Source organism: Pavona decussata, unplaced genomic scaffold (assembly GCF_977016875.1).
Source record: "Pavona decussata unplaced genomic scaffold, jaPavDecu1.1 SCAFFOLD_89, whole genome shotgun sequence".
NCBI lineage: Eukaryota > Metazoa > Cnidaria > Anthozoa > Scleractinia > Agariciidae > Pavona > Pavona decussata.
Window position 1 is genome coordinate 807,526 of NW_028145506.1, and position 16,396 is coordinate 823,921.

Here is a 16,396-nt window from a genome sequence, read left to right on the forward strand (position 1 = left end):
AGACAAAAAAAGTGCCTTGCCTAGATAGGGTTGACACGGTTTAGTGTTAGCTACGTCTCATTTGCAATTACTTTCGAAGTAAGCGTACACGTCTGAGAGTTCAAAATTGGCAAAATGCAGGTGCAAACTAAGTTGCAGGAAAAGAACGATGGAACTCGTTAACTCGAGCAAACGAAATGTGTCGTTCCTTTCATATGTATTGCCACTGACCTCAACAACACATAAACTTCGAACCGGAAAAATATGAATTCATTTACTACAAAAACATAGGATTACAATAGCATGAAAAAGTTTTTTGATTTCCACGATAAGCTGAAAAATATCTCCCAAGCCAGAGAGATCAAAATTTGAATAACTTGTCAGTCTATGTTTAATGTCACATGAACAATGAGCTGTCATAACAAGATGGTGAAAACTAAAGAAAGTTTGACTTTCGACTTTAACTTTTGCTTTAAAGAAAAGGTTAGTAAAGTTCAACGTCAGCGCCGACGTTTTCTGCCACCTCCTATTCTCTTCTCCCTTTGTTACCGAATCGGGTTAGCCAAAAGATTACCTCCGCTAAATCTAGTTATTTACACGGGAAGCACTCGCTCATCAGTAAGAAGAAGAAAGTCATTTAGGCACATCGCCATTGAAGATGAGTTTAATATTTTTGAAATACCAAATACATTTTAAGCAAGAGATTATTTGCATAATTTTACTCACTGCCAATATGTAATAGATCTCAAAATTAGAGTTGTACAACATAAATTATTACGTTCAAATAAAACATCAAATGAAATGAAACCTAAATCAAACTTACTTAACAAGATTGAAATAGCACAATTTTTTTAACTTCTCCTCAAAATTAAGGATTAGGTTAGAGGTCCCTGAGCAGAAGTCTCGATAGCTAGACAAGTGGAAATGACTCATCAAAGAAGGTTTGATTTCGTAAGGTTTTATCCACTAAGTTTCGGTTAAAGATTTTTTTTGTGTGTTCACGAAAAATCTTATTTCTTCGTTTTTTGCGAATACACATCATCTTACAAGAAAACGTATCTAAATGTAGATACCCATAGTTACAGATGGGCTACGATGATCTTTTAGTTACAAGAAATGGATTTCTCAAGCTCCTTAATAATTCAAAAGCTAAAGACAAAGGAAATCATGCACAGTGACGTTTGGATATCTGATGAAAAACTCCTTGTTTTTGCATCCTTAATTTCTCCTTCAGAATAGGTTGTTTTGGGAAGTTATATTAAACACTCGTCACAGTGTTTCATTACAATATCAAAAGCCTCGACGTTCGTTAAAAATACTCCACTATGCGCCGTATTTTCAACTCTCTTCTCAGTGTTTTAATATGTGATGAAACACTGTGTCTCGCGTTTGATATATTATATCAAGACTTCTGCACACGGCCTTGTTGTCAGTTTCATCTCCGTTCTATTCATGGACATGAACAATGTGATGCCGTTTCTTTACGTGTGCAACTCTTCTGTTTACGACCACATTTCGAATCCGACATCTGCTGTCAGTGTAGCTGTTCGTCTGGGGAGAGAAGCCTAGAGAGCTAGCTAAACGGCCATGTTGAAAACCATACTGATGACACTGAGAAGGATGAAATCCTGTTCTGTAGTTGGGATAGTATGTGGTGCAATAATCACAGAATTGCTGATGGCCTTAAAATGAGAGCAAAAGGTGATGTTAATAGCCTTGGTTAAACAATTATTGACAATGGAAATTTTTGTTGTTCCTGCTATTTCCATTTTGGTAAATTTGTCATAGTGGCTCTTATTACATAGAAAATGAAAGATACACCGACTACGTTCATTATGTCAAAATATTTAGACAACAAATAACACAAACGTAAGTTGGAAACAAGTCATGTTTGGGTACGAACTATACCATCGTCTGATGAACATAGTCGGAGTATCTTTCATTGTCATGTACTGAAATTATCAACAGGTACTGGGTTTTTTTAGTACTTCGAGTTAGTTTAAATAAATCAATAAAAATCATGGGTGTTTCTTGTGATCTTTTTTACTTTACCCTTTACATTCACTGTGGCAGGCATGTCACGGCGAAGAGCGGTCACACACACCGTAGCAAGGCATTTTTAATTTGGCAAATACCGTCCGGCTTAATCGCAATTAGCAGTTGTTTTGCATGTTGTCAACGCAAAAGACGACGAATAAAATATCATTTTACGACATACACAACTTGCTCACAACATTAAACCGACCGCGGAAACAAACAAACAAACAAACAAACAAACAAACAAACAAACAAACAAAGTTAACAAACAAACAAACAATAAAAATCGAACCGTGTCTTAATCCATGATTTCTGAATGATCTGTGTGAACTAGGCATACGATTCACCACTAACAATATACGACCTCAAATAAATCTCAGTGCGAATCTAATGAACACAGCTGGTTGGTTTGTATGATCATTTGCTGTACTCACTAAACACTTTCTGATGAATAATACCAACTCGTGTTTGAAATACCCCACACTAGCACGTTCCATAAACTTACCACAATAGCAGGAAAGGCAGTAGTTATTTGAAGCACCTGGCGGGTAAGTAAAAAAAACCTATTAGAAAGGTAATTTAATTTCCATAACTACAACTTTTGCGTCCCAACGATAAAAGTAATGGAGGGACGTGGCTGTTTTCCTCAGACTAGCAGCATTACAGGTTAACGTGGGTAATTCTCTCAAAGGAATGGGGTGAACCATTACTGAACGTAATTTATAATACACGAAACATTCGTATAAGCATCGTTTCTCTGGAAAATAAAATCGATTTTTAATGGCTTAACTTGTAGTGACACATCGAGATAGATATCGATGGTGTGATTAAAGTTTCATTTATTTTCGAAAGTGAATGAAGTGGTCAATATGAAGAGCATGCCGTTACGTAGTGCCTTTGAATATGGCAAAAACTGATAAGTGATTTCCTTAGGGCTACTTAAAGCAACCGTTTCTGTAAGAATGGCCTTAGCTGCCACGAGTCTCCCCTAGCTCAGTGGTAGAGCATCCGAACTAGTAATCGGAAGGTTCTTGATAGGAGCACTCGGATTTCCTTTCTCCGAGTATGCCTGCCTCTCATTGAATAATAGATCATTCTCATTCATTTACCAGGCTTACTTAAATTTAAACCAACATATATGTATTCCACGGCGCATATGCCACATATTGACCTTCAAATCCTGGTAGTATGCTGGATGTTTGTCCCATGAACCTAGTAGGTCAGTAGAAGAGCATCCGAGCTAGTAAAGGAAGATGTTAGGTTCGACCCCTGATAGGAACACTCGGATTTCCTTTTTCCGAATATATCTGTGCCACTCAGGGAGAAATACATCATTCCCGATTCTGTATTGTTATGGCCACCATTCACATGCCCAGGGATACTCTGTTGGGTCTTCTATGTATGCTCCGTATCATGCATGGTAATGCCATATCTCAAGCCGATAAGCTTCTTTTAAGGGTCGACTTCTTTAGAACGGTACCTACTAACACAAAACGTTCTCTTCAATCAATAAAAGCATAAAAATACAATAATCGAGAGATACCTTCAGCTTCAGTCATTAATATTTGCTCAGTGATTAAAATCTGACCTTTCAAAATCTTGGCAACAACTTGCATAGCTGTGTTTCCAAGTTGCTCGTAGCCAGCTCTGACAATATGCTCGTTGTGTGGTTGACTTGCCATCGCTTGTAACTGCCATTCACTGTACTGATTGCCAACACCAACACAAAAGGTTTTCACTCCACTGTAATTGATAGCCATCGCTGGTGACCTTACGTCGTCCAACGAGGTTCCTGCGGCAACGACCAAAAGCACCCGTGGTACATGGGGTCTATCTGAACATCCAAAGAGGTAGTGTTGCGCTGCCACCAAGCCCTGGCCGATGTATACTCCAGGCCAGCTCGATCCTTGAAATTGTGCAGAAGACAATGCTTGGTCTACGTTCTGTTTATGACAATACGTTTGGAAGTTGAACAGGACGAACGTCTGATAAGAAAACACAGCAGCAGCCACTCTTGTCTTATCACAGCCGAGTTTGAATGCTCGGATAACAGCTCGGACAAAGTTGACAATTTTCTTGAAGTTGGTTTGGCTTCCCACTGCAGAGGATCCATCGATCAAAATTGCCAAGTCTAGATCAACTATAAAAAAGCATTAAAACGGTCTCAATTAAGGGAGAAGGGAAACATTGATTTAACCCTATTCAGCTTAGGGGAGGTGCAAAAATGGTAACGTTGACTTTGAAAAGGAACAACCTTTTAAATATGAAAGAAGGCAAAACCAAAACTTAATTGAAGTTAAACTAGCACCAAGTTGATATATTTTACGTTATTCATTACGCAGCTTGATGTTTCCATGCAACAAGATTTTGACAGAAGAAGAAGAAGAAGAAGAAGAAGAAGAAGAAGAAGAAGAACAACAACAACAACAACAACAACAACAACAACAAAAGCAAGAAGAAGAAGAAGAAAAAACAAGAAGGAGGAGGAGGTGATCATAAGTTTTACTAAACTATCCCCGGCGCTTGCTAATTATTGGTCAAAATGCGTTTCGTGACGTTATATGCCAAAATGAATAGGGTTTATATCATGTGATGTTATTCCTTAAGTCATAACACACAGTTTTCAAAGTTGAGTCTCTTAAGTATTATGAAAGATATCGTCAAAACAATTTACAATGACATTTTTTTCTGTTGAAACAAAAGAAAAGAGGGAATCGACATCCTTGTCGAAAAGTAGATGCAGAAGATTGTAAAAAGTTCCCATCTTTCGTGCTCACACATTCCTTGGCGCCCACAGACCGCACGTCATCGAAAATATTGGACGCGACATCATGGGATAGTTATGACTTCTGAGGCTTTCGTCGTTGGAACTATCCGTTAAAGGATGGACTGCCGCACTTGTCTTATCCGATTACGACTACTGGCCTAACGGCCCACCCTGGACCAGGGAGACTTTACTATAAATCGGATTCAGAATTTAATAACTGAACTAGAAAGAACTGAGTAAAGGAAATTTGAGTAAGAAAAAGAAATAAATCATCAAAAGGAAAGCAACAAACCTTCTTTTTCTGGCTTCACGGGCTTAGGAGCTAAAAAGTAAATTAAAGAAACAAGTCAGACACATTCTTCTTGTTGCATAACTGACCTTTAATTTAGCAACACAATATTCACAATGATAGGAGCTGATAGGAGCACTCGGATTTTTTTCCGAGTATGCCTGTGTCACTTACTGAATAATACATCATTCTCAAGAATATTGCTGTAGTTGAAACGTCTGTAATATTTCTTTATCCAATCATCCAGCTTATAATAGTTTTGATTGCCTTGTTTATTTTTCTACACATGATTGACAATTATTCACCAAAGTGGGGGTGAATAGTACTTTGCAAATCTCCTCCGAGTTAACCAATCAGAACGCACGAAAAGCATTATTCACTTGTGTGTTATATACTAACGTAGACTATATAGGAGTAGCACATGTTCACACTTACTTTTTAATCCCAGTATATCCAGGATCAAGGCGATAACGTCAGCTGTATTTTCGGTTACCTTGGTAAGAGAGGTTGGACACAGCACATGGGATGACGTGAACGCCATATTTAAGAGCTGATTCTTATAACAGGGATTGCCTATTCCTACTGAAATCAGCTTGACTCCACCACCAGCTATTTTCCGAGCGGGATCTACCACTGGGTCTATTGATTTTCCCGCCATTATGACGACAAGGATACGCGAGGCCTTTCCATTGCGTATGTTTTCTTCCAGAAGACTTTGAACCGTTGTAGCAGTAACTGTTTGTGGTGCCGTACTCTCGCTCGATGCACCGCTAAACAAGTCTGTACGGCATCGGGAAATAGCAGCACCAGCTTTGCATTGGCCTCCGATTGGCTGCACTTTAGCGACTGCTGAATCCACTTGGGTCATTTTTGTGTATTCGCCAAAGCGAAAGACAATCTGCAGAAATACATTGCACAAAGAGCACAGTAAGAGGGTAAGATAATTAACAAAAACAAGTGACAAAAATGTGTGGTATAGAAAGTTTAAAAAATCTCCTTAATTTGTTGTTTGGCTGTGCCGCGTGAGTATGTCAATCAGCGAAGAATTCGTTTAATTTTGAATATAAAGTGTATCAGAAGCGTAGGCCTGCTGATTGCAAATTGGTAGATCATCTGAGAATGTTGATTGAAACTATCATCCATTTTTTCCCCTAAAATTGTATGGTAAACTTTCAAAGGACACTATTTCTTTAGCTCAAAGCCAAAAAAGTCTTCCTTTAAAGGATTGTATGGTACATGACTAGATAAGAGTATGCCTGCTAAAACCTTAATTATACTACACACAGTGTAATTGCGTTATACACTAAAGGTTGCCAAAGATAAAATGCGTAAAAAGCAAACTAGACCAAACTTCACCATCCTTTGAAAAGCGTTTGTTAGGGCGGTTTTGAACAAGCTTTAGGCGAATGCCCAGTGCAGGTTAACTCCCCGCCAGCCGCTTATTTTCTTGTTTGTTACAGGGTCTCTCTTAATTCTAACCTTCCTAGCTCCCGGGAATATACTATCAATGTGCTGCGATAATTGTTGTTGCACGGAATAAAATATCATATCTATTAACCGAACAGTTTCACTTCACTGGGATAAAATTGTCTCATGTATCATGCTGTAGAACTCACAACATGACATAACATGTGTTTAGGCTAACTGTTAGCAAACCACTTGTAGTACCTTTACACGGTCCCCAAATACAACTAATCCGTATCGCATTCCGTTGCCCAGAGTAAAAGAATGAAACACCCTGCTCACAAGGGCCATAACAAGTTTGAAGTTTTTCGGTCCAACGAGATTAGATGACGTATCCACCAAAAATGCCAGGTCAATTCCACCTGAAAAATATGTTAATGTGAACAGAAAGCATAATCGTGCAGTAAAATAATATAAATCGCAGATAGGTATTCTGAGGTTGCTCAAGTTATTGCCGAAAACTAATTCTTTTCGTGTTCCGAAGATAATCCAGCACTTTCGCAAAACCAAACGTCACCTCGAAAATTCGGGACATAAGATTCCGTTTCTGGGTGCCTCTCGAATCCGAATATTTATTATTTTAACGAATATTTGAAATGAAGGCCATTTTGAAATAAGATTTATAGAATAAACGATAAAAGTTGGTCCTAAAAATAAAGCTTCTTTAACTGAAAAGAGAGTGATAACAGTTTTGGACAATTAAAAAATCCATCCAGATTTAAACATTGCTATAAACAAACAAACAAATAAACAAACCTTTTATTAGGGGTGCTGGCCCCGGGCCGAGATTACCACCTACCAATACAAATACAAATCAATTAGCATCGAAATTCATAGAGAGAAAGGACTGAGGCGAAGAAAAGACTGTTGTGTTGCTGTATATTATAAATTAAAGAAATTCCACACATACTTGAGAAGTAATTATGTGGAAGAACAGTGCGTTCGTTAAAATTTCTAAGTGCTTAGATGTATACCACAATAGCAGAATAGAGGATTACAATCCAATAGGTCTAGATGTGCACGCATGACGTAGGGTGTGTCCGGACACTGAGATATAATCAATCCGATTTCACCAAATTTAGCGTGTTTTTTTGGGCAATTTATTATGAGCAGTAAACTCGATTTGGAATTCCAACTGAAATTCAAAATTATATATTTGCCATATACGAAAGACAGGAAAATATACATTTAAACAAACATATAAATTTCCAATTATTTATCATTTGAAAGTTTGTAATTCTGTCCACAAAAAAAAAGTAAATACAAGGGTAGCTAATAAAGTAGCCTGCGTGGTAGGCACATGTTAAATATAGAGCGCGCGAGGGAGGGAGACACGCGAGGGGGGAAGAAGCGCCTGCCCAAGAGGCCCACCAAATTCGTTTCCCATCCCCTATTCAATTACTTAGCATCAAATTGCGCGCGTGGAAAGAAATGAGCATATGATAGCCAACGCGCAAGTCATTTATCAATTCTACCGGGCAACAATCGATGTTTTTTTTTGCTTATTCTGCATGTTCTTAGCTTTACACAGATAGTTTAATAAATCGTTTTAATGGCATATTTATTCGTGAGAAATGAAATTTTGAAAGTTTTCTTTTGGAGCCGCAAAGTTCATTTCTAGCGCACGGATATAATTAAGACATTTTCAGAAACAACCAAATATTATTTTTCCTGTATTCTCCTTTCTTAATATTCACAGAGCTACGAATTTTCAAATATTTTTACTGCAGCCGTCAAGTTGCACGCATGAAAGAAATTTGCACATGGTAGCGAAGTCACAAGTGCATTTTCAAAGAAATGTTTTATCGTGGGCAAAAATAAATACTTCTTCTTGTCTCTAGCTTTACACAGACAGTTTAATCGTTTCTGTTTCTGCCTAGGCCTCGTGGAGAAAATAATTTTTCAAAGTACCGATCCCGTAAACAACACGCACAAATTTTGAACGTTCAAATATTTTCAGAAACAGCCAAATGTTTCTTTTCCTGTATATTCCTTGTCTTAATGTATTTAAAGAGGCTGGAATTATTTCTGTAGCCGAAATATTAACAAAGTTAGAGATTTTGTCTGTCAAATTACAGACAGATAGTACGTTGAACTGAACTCCGAGATCTGATCTCGAATTATGCTCATAAGCGGTGTAATTACAAGAATTCCGACTAAACCTTCACCTCCTTGTGCCAGGAACACGAATAACTGAAAAATTAAGTTTTTTTTCCAATTCCTGTCGGTAAATTGCTACAACATTTACAAACGATCTCGTATTTCCTTTGACTGACAGCTTCTCGCCCAATCAACTCGACCACTTATTCCCTCGGGAGCCTCACAACCAATGGGAAATGGTGATTTTCCGTTCTCTCAGAGAGCGGAAAAAGACGATTTTGTTGGGCCTCTCGGACAGGTGCTCCGCTCGCCCTCGCGTGTCGCCCTCCCTCGTGGTCCCCGCTCTTTTTCGCGCCCTTAATAATTTTCATGCGCCTGCCACTCGGGCTACTAATAAAGGTGGCTAATGTAGGTAGAAACTTGTCTGAGTCATGCTATCAACAACTACTGCAAAACAAAAATTATATTTGGCATTACTATAAAAATATTATAATCGACGAGTAACGGCTTTTTGTGAAGATATTGATGGTCATCACCCTAAAGGGTAATGCGATTCATTCACTGAACGTATTATGGTGAATCTGATAGCCAGCAAAAAATAGTACAATGTTTACTTTACCTGCCCAGCACTTTTCACTTAATGAATGGCTTGGGAATGTGAAGAGCGATGGCAGCGATAAACGGATTAGTGACTAGTCGCCAACCTGGCCCGACCTCTTGTTTATTTTTCCAGGGAACGTTGTTTCTGTGGCATCTACCTGATCCTCCTTCAGGCTCTCCCAACCCCACCCCCCCCCCCCCACTCATTCCCCTTTCTCTCTTTCTTATCCTAAGTTGTCATAAAAGGTTCCGTGGCACTCATAGTGATATGGCACCAAATCGTATGGTCGTTATTATTATTAATAAAAACGTGCAACTCTGTTACCTATGCAATCTGATATAACCGAACCAACACCTCCAGTGATGGAAGGTAAATCTTTACATGAAGCGGCCCTCAGTACAGACGAAGAAGGATACGCGATGTCTGTCAGCTGCGAGTGCACAACCAACCCACCAATACCTACGACCGTTATCTTGACTTCGGATAATTTTAATGATGCAGCAGCACTCGATACACCATCAGAAGATCGACCTCCCATTATTACAAGGAGAGCACGCGATGTTCCTTGTGCACTTCCAGCAAACAGGTCCGTTTGGCACTTGGAAAGAGCCGCACCGGCGTTGCAGTTGCCAGCCTTCTGCTTAATACCGTCGACTGCCGCGTCAACTTGGGAGATTGTGGTAAACATACCAAATACAAACTCAACCTGAAAAAGACATTTCTAAGATTATGCACCTATCTCTTGGTTTTGGAATTTTTGCCGATGGGGGGAAAATGAGATGTTAAAACCTGCAAATTGCCGTTAAAGTCCTCCCCTGGTAGCTAAAGTGGGGGCTGATCAGTGACATATAGTGACCAAAAGAATTTATACCGCACTCCAATCATTCCGTAGACAGCACCTTGGCACTCAGGTACTTCGCTTTTGAAGGATTCACGACATCTTGTTCAATGCAAGTAAACTCCTAAAATGTCACTTTTCTAGTCATTCTAGAAATAAGTGACTTAATTTGATCAACTAATAGTGAGATTTTGGTTTTTGTTGAAACGCGCTTGATTGCTTGAAGTGGCTCAAGCCATTGTAACTTAATGCTCCAACCTGTCGGTGTTTTATTTGTGCCTCTTAAGCTAACAATTACTGGCCTTTCTTATGTTTCAAAAGAAGAGAATAGGTTGGTTACCTTGACGATATTGTTGCCAAAGGACACCAATCCGAATCGAACTCCATCGTCCATTGAAAAAGAGTGATACACACTCTTCACAAATTGCTTGATAAGATGAAAATGTGTTCCCCCACAGATATTTTGTGAAACGTCCACCATGATTCCCAGGTCAAATCCACCTGGGGAGATAACAAGCGATTGCGAATGAAACTAAATCAGTAATTGTATTTACGGTCACGTGTTACCCTCGTAAAATAAAGTCGCTTACTTACTTACCTACTAACTTGCTTACTTACTCTACTGAATATGAAATTTGGTTATTCCCGTGAGACCTGGCCAGACTACGGACAATCCGGTGGTGACACCACCGTCTGGTGGAATTTCATTCACAAAATGAAAGCCTCGTACAAGAATAACTGTGGTCTTATCCCCAGTTCAGAGAACTTCGCTTTGTAGAATTGCATTAAAAATATATAGAAACAACCAAAACAAATAAATTAAAAAAAAAAAAAAAATACATAGAGAGGATGCTTCAGTTTGAGATCCGCTCAAAGAAATCAGCATTACAAATACAAATTGCATGTCTAGTTTCAATCATGAACCATTAGTAAAAAGAGACAAAAGTGTGCTGTGGATAAAAATGTGGGAAAAGTAATATGTGAATGGCAGTGGCAATGATTATGACTTTGAAAGCGACACTGAAGATAATGACTACACAAAAATGATAATAATAACAATACGCAAATAAAACAAACAAGGAACTAACCTGCAGAAGCGGAACCTCCACTCATGCTTACGTCGCCAGCTGATAATAATTATTGGAAAAACAAAGTGTTCAGTGTGATTAAAGGAGCAAAAATGGCAATAAAAAACCTTTAGCCGCAGCTGGTGGCTCCAATTTTTTTAATTGAATATTGAATTAGTCTAGTGCCCTTATGAACTAGTTATATTTTATGCACTTTGTAATCCTGGTGGTGTCACAAGAACAAAAAACTCAGATATGGCGCATCCAATTCATGCACGCCTTACGTTCTTCCTCAATTTTTTCCTCGACAATATCCAGGTCTCATTTTCATACCATCTATGCCATTAGTAGAAGGGTGGAAGAGAAAGAAACATAAGCGGTCTGGTTAGGATGTTTATCGTTAGAAACAGAAAAAATGTGAAGCGAGACTCAATTTCAGCTTGACCTATTCCTTCCGTTACACTCGTAAAGAACGTCTCATTTTGAGTTTAGGCTGAACGTACTTCCTTTTTTGGCAATTTGAGACTGAAAAAGGCCTTTAAATGTTCTTAAGTTATCTGTCGTAGTATTTCAATAAATCTATGCGGTGAACAAGATACCTATCCATTAAAACAGCAATATGTGCCGTAATGTAATGAAATGTTCTGAACTATGTACTAGGTATGTAATGAGCTTAGTATGTTCTTAAATTTTAGTTCATCTCAGCTTCAACGTTCTTATAAAGAAGATTCTTATAAAAGCAAGGGTGTATCATATTTTGTAACACATACCTTGCGATATTATTGTGGACGTGCCTTCAGCTATGGTCTCCAAGCCATTAAATGAAGCAACAGAGATAAAACAAGACGAGGGAAATGATATGGCTTTTAGCTGGGACTTATCGACTGAAAATCCCACTCCGATGGTAATTATCTTCACCCCTGAGGATTGTAAAGACCCAGCTGCGGTTGAAACATCGTCAGAAGCTTTTCCAGCCATAAGAATAACCACCACTCGTCTTCTGCTCCCCGCATCACCAGCAAACAGAACTTTCTGAACGTACGAAAGAGCAGCCCCTGCTTTGCACGGCCCATTGATCAGTTGAGCATTATCCATCGCGCTGTCAACGGCGGCGATGTTATTGAAAGTATCCCAAAATTCAACCTATAATTAACAAACGGATAGGTCAAAGAAATGACAAATTTGAGGAAATGTACAAATTGGCATACGAGGCACTAGCTTTTGAGATGTGCTTCTCCAGATAAATATATTTTTGTCTACTTATCACAAATCGGAATTTTAAATCAAGATGATCTGGAAAAAAAGCACAGTCTAAGCCGGAGGGGGGGGGGGGGGGGGGTTAACTCTCGAATCCGACAATTTACACTCAGACTCAGTCAGGGGTTGTTTAGTTACGAATTTTCCGGTATCGGGTGCTCGGAACTCACAACTGATGATGAATGAAGAAGTAAATAAATAAATAAATAAATAAATAAATAAATAAATAAATACATAAATAAATAACCAATACCTTAAAAGTTTCACCAAACAGAACAAAACTGTATCGCACTCCTTCACCCAGGGTGAATGAGTGGCACACTTTTTTGAAAAAGGTCACCACAAGTTGAAAGTTCTCCTTGCCATTGATATTAGAGGAGGCGTCCATCATTAATACAAGGTCAACACCATCTATTAACAAAATTACCAGCAAATAAGTTTACCTTTAATACATTTCATTTTCCTCGCTTAATCGTGCTTATGACATATCCAGTCTGCCCGTCCTGACTTTGAACGCTTATATACATTTTTTAATATTTGAGGAAATGCCATAAAACTTCTTAAATCTTTCAGAAATTTATCTGGAAACTGAATTTAATGTTCATGGTACCATGGCAACCAATTGTCGACAGTTAGGTTTTTCAAAAGGTGGTTTACAATTTTTGAATGAAGATTCAATTACCTTTCTTACAGTAACGTTTATGTTTTAGCTCATTCCTTTATTGGTTTTGACTACTTGTGTCAACTGTGGCGGTTTCCTGAAGTTTTGGGGAAGCCTATCAATCCACGAATGCAAGATGCCTGCCGTTAGGCAGTAATTTAAGCGTAATTGGGTGTCATCACATCTCTTTGCTGAGCTCAGAGGATACATCTTTGAAAATAAGATTAATCCTTTAAGTGTCATTGTCATGGCTTTACGATTCCCCAAGTTATGTGAGGGTGGGGAATTGTCCTTCACCCTCACGGCCAAAGGAGACAAAAACAAAACAAAACAAAACAACAACATAAAAAAACAACAACAATTAGGGTTTAAGCTAGGTGTATTAGACCCAGCTACGTTTTTCGTTAAATTTCCCTTTATAGTCATCAACATAAGCCCATAAAAAGACGAGGAAACTTCTTTCCTTGTTAGTGAAAGCCTTCTTACGTTAAGATATGGAAAATGTTTGAAGCATGAAACATCTTCGTTAACTTAGCTCAGATGTATTTTAAACTAACGTTTTTATCACGGCTTAGTAAACAGAGTACAGTTAATATCAATTGAACTTCCAATGTTATTCACAACGACCTACCTTGGGCTATAAGACTCGTTGTACTTCCACTGATGTCAAGCAAACCATCAATCGATGCAATCCTCAAAATATAAGAGGAAGGGTAAGCCATACTTGTAAGCTGTGACTGGTCTACTAAACGGCCGATTCCAACCACAGTTATTTTGACCCCACACATGCGCAATGAATCGGCGGGAATTATTACGTCTCCTGGAGCCTTTCCAGCAATCACTGCAACGAGGGCACGTGACCTTCCCTTGGCGTTTCCTGAGAAGAATTTTGAGTGGCATTCGGAAAGAGCATAGCCCACGGTACAGCTACCACCGAGGAACGTTACACTTTTAAAAGCATTGTCTACGTCGACCATGGAAGTATACCCAGTAAGTTCAAACACAACCTTTAGAAACAAAGAAAAGTCAACAAATAAGCATCTATTGAAACATCATGTGCAAAAACGGGACTAGAAGTACGGCGTGTATTTCAACGACTTTCTAAAATTGGGGAAGAAAACCTAAAAACATACGGGCTCTATTAAAATATAATCCGTAGAAGATTAAGGGTCAGTTATTAAAAGACAGTTAAGACGGTGTTTAACAAAACCACGTTCTAAGCCATTTTCAATCTTGCCAAAAGTTATATCTAAACATTGTCTGCTGCTGAAGGTAACAAGAACGTTTGCATCCCAGACCAGCGAGCCATCTATCTACTTAAAATAAAGCACTTATAAACAGATTTGGAGGCCCACTGATCGTCTTAAGCCGCGGCCTAAGTGAAACTCTGTTTAAATAACTGGCCCTTAGAGTTTTTCTTAACAAAGTGAAGTTTAACAGATTTTTTGCCAGTTTTACATGCGACACCTGTTAGTAATGACAGTATTTTTCAGGAATCTCCTATTTCTTTTTTCCTTAGTAATATGGTTGTTTGCGAACTTCTCCACGTTGGAGAGCATTTCCATAAACTTAACTTTCATAAGTAAATATATTTATTTTTGTACGCCGTGCGAGTGTGTGTGTGTGTAAATGCGGACGATTGAGGATAGGGTAAGACTATAACACGCCTTTCACAGTTTAACAGATTGATAAGAAGAGAGCCTTAGTTAGGTTTCATTGTCATCTAAAACAACAACAGAAAACGCCTAGCACGTTCTTTATGCGATCACCTTTAGGTCTCCTTCTCCAAAGATTGCTAAACCAAGTCGAACGTGATTGCCCTTAATTAACAAGTGAAACAGGCTCTTGACAAAATCCATTACACGTTGTAAGTTTGCTTGGTCGGCGATATTAGATGATGCATCTGCAATGACAACGACGTCAAGGCCACCTTTAAATAAAGAAAGACACATTAGTGATGGAAATGTAGCCTGGAACTGAACTCCAATTAAGTCATCTTACCTTTTTTTATACTTTTGACATTTTTTTATTGGGTTTTAACCCAGTTTATTACTTAACCACAAAGGCGCACTATAAAAGGGAGCTTTCTAGGAAAGTAAAGGTTAAAAGGAATGGAATCTCCAGTCGTACGCTCTAATCATTGGATTGTTATCAGTAACCTTAAATAAACCTCGACTAGGCCTGTGTTCGCACCGCCACGTCAAAAGTAAAAAAAGCAAAATGGTGGAGAGAAATTAGTTTGATTCATACTGAGCCTGTGCTTTAAACGAAAACTCGCTTTTAATATGAAAGGTCTACGAACCTCCTCCTGACGTCAACCTGCCATGCGGAAATGATCCTCCACTGATGCTGACGTCACCAACTACAAGTAAAGCAATGTGATTCTCGAAATGTTATTATAGAGTGGACCAATAACCGAAGTTTGTTTTTGACTAAACATAACAGAAAGGGAAACTGGTTAATTTAGGTAGCTTGTTAAATGATTCACGCTTGTAGAAATACATATATTTTTAAATTTTTAAAACCATTTAGTGAACCAAAGAAAGATAACTTGCCGAGATCGCTTCAAATCCGCCAAGACTGATACAAAAGTGCAGCAAAGTATATTATTGTAATTTTGTGGAGAAAGCATTGGAATTTCTACCTTTAGAAGGAATTAGTTTCATTCCCATAAACATTGCTATAATTCAAACCGTTGTAACACATTACTACGTTCTGCTAGTCAACAAGGCAGAAGGATAAATTCATGTCCTTCATAAAACGTCGTAATTTCCTGTTTAAAATAAGTCCAGTACGTCGGGGGTGGGGTGGGGGGGTGTGGGGGCTTTCATTCCACGAGAGACGAAAGGCGCTGCAAATATTGCGTCAGTCATGCAAAAGCTGTTGCTTAGATACAGCTTGAAGTCCAGGCTAAATCGCGTGGCCTCAAAAATAGTGTTTTTCCAGCCACAACAAAAAGTGTCAAGATTTCATTACATTATATTTAGAACAAACTTACCACCAAACATGAACCAACCAACCAACAAACCAACCCACCAACCAACCAACCAACTAACCAACCAGCCAACCAAGCAACCAACCAACTAACCAACCAGCCAACCAAGCAACCAAGCAACCAATCAATCAATCAATCAATCAATCAATCAATCAATCAATCAATCAATCAATCAATCAATCAATCAATCAATCAATCAATCAATCAATCAATCAATCAAATAAAAGGGTGAGTTTGCTGGTACGTCAAACACCTTAATAACCCCTAGACGTACCTTGTGATATCAGAGCAGATGTGCTTCCAGTGATATCAGGCAAGCCAAGAAACGAGGCAGTCGTCAA

General features: G+C 38.6%; 1 protein-coding gene across 1 annotated transcript; it reads right to left on the reverse strand.

Moving 5' to 3' along the window:
• Nucleotides 1–735: 735 nt before the first annotated feature.
• On the reverse strand, nucleotides 736–14,056 carry LOC146474441 (collagen alpha-3(VI) chain-like). The gene is made up of 13 exons (XM_085116954.1): nucleotides 13,692–14,056; nucleotides 12,653–12,810; nucleotides 11,913–12,285; nucleotides 11,164–11,202; nucleotides 10,416–10,576; nucleotides 9,562–9,943; nucleotides 7,293–7,331; nucleotides 6,741–6,898; nucleotides 5,508–5,970; nucleotides 5,076–5,105; nucleotides 3,605–4,156; nucleotides 2,522–2,557; nucleotides 736–1,661 (listed from the first exon to the last, which is right to left on the reverse strand). Exons 1-13 carry the CDS (start codon nucleotides 14,035–14,037, stop codon nucleotides 1,426–1,428), a joined length of 2,973 nt encoding a protein of 990 aa, XP_084973080.1. The 5' UTR covers nucleotides 14,038–14,056; the 3' UTR covers nucleotides 736–1,425.
• Nucleotides 14,057–16,396: the final 2,340 nt, after the last annotated feature.

Bases quoted from the DNA above. Each gene is read 5' to 3' on its own strand.
- LOC146474441 (XM_085116954.1), bottom strand. From the start codon at position 14,037: ATGGTCGACGTAGACAATGCTTTTAAAAGTGTAACGTTCCTCGGTGGT. The intron at 12,811-13,691 runs GTAGGTCGTTGT...TTTTGTTAATAG, and splicing joins AACGAGTCTTATAGCCCAAG to ATGGTGTTGACCTTGTATTA. The intron at 6,899-7,292 runs GTTTGTTTATTT...CATATTTTTCAG, and splicing joins GCCAGCACCCCTAATAAAAG to GTGGAATTGACCTGGCATTT.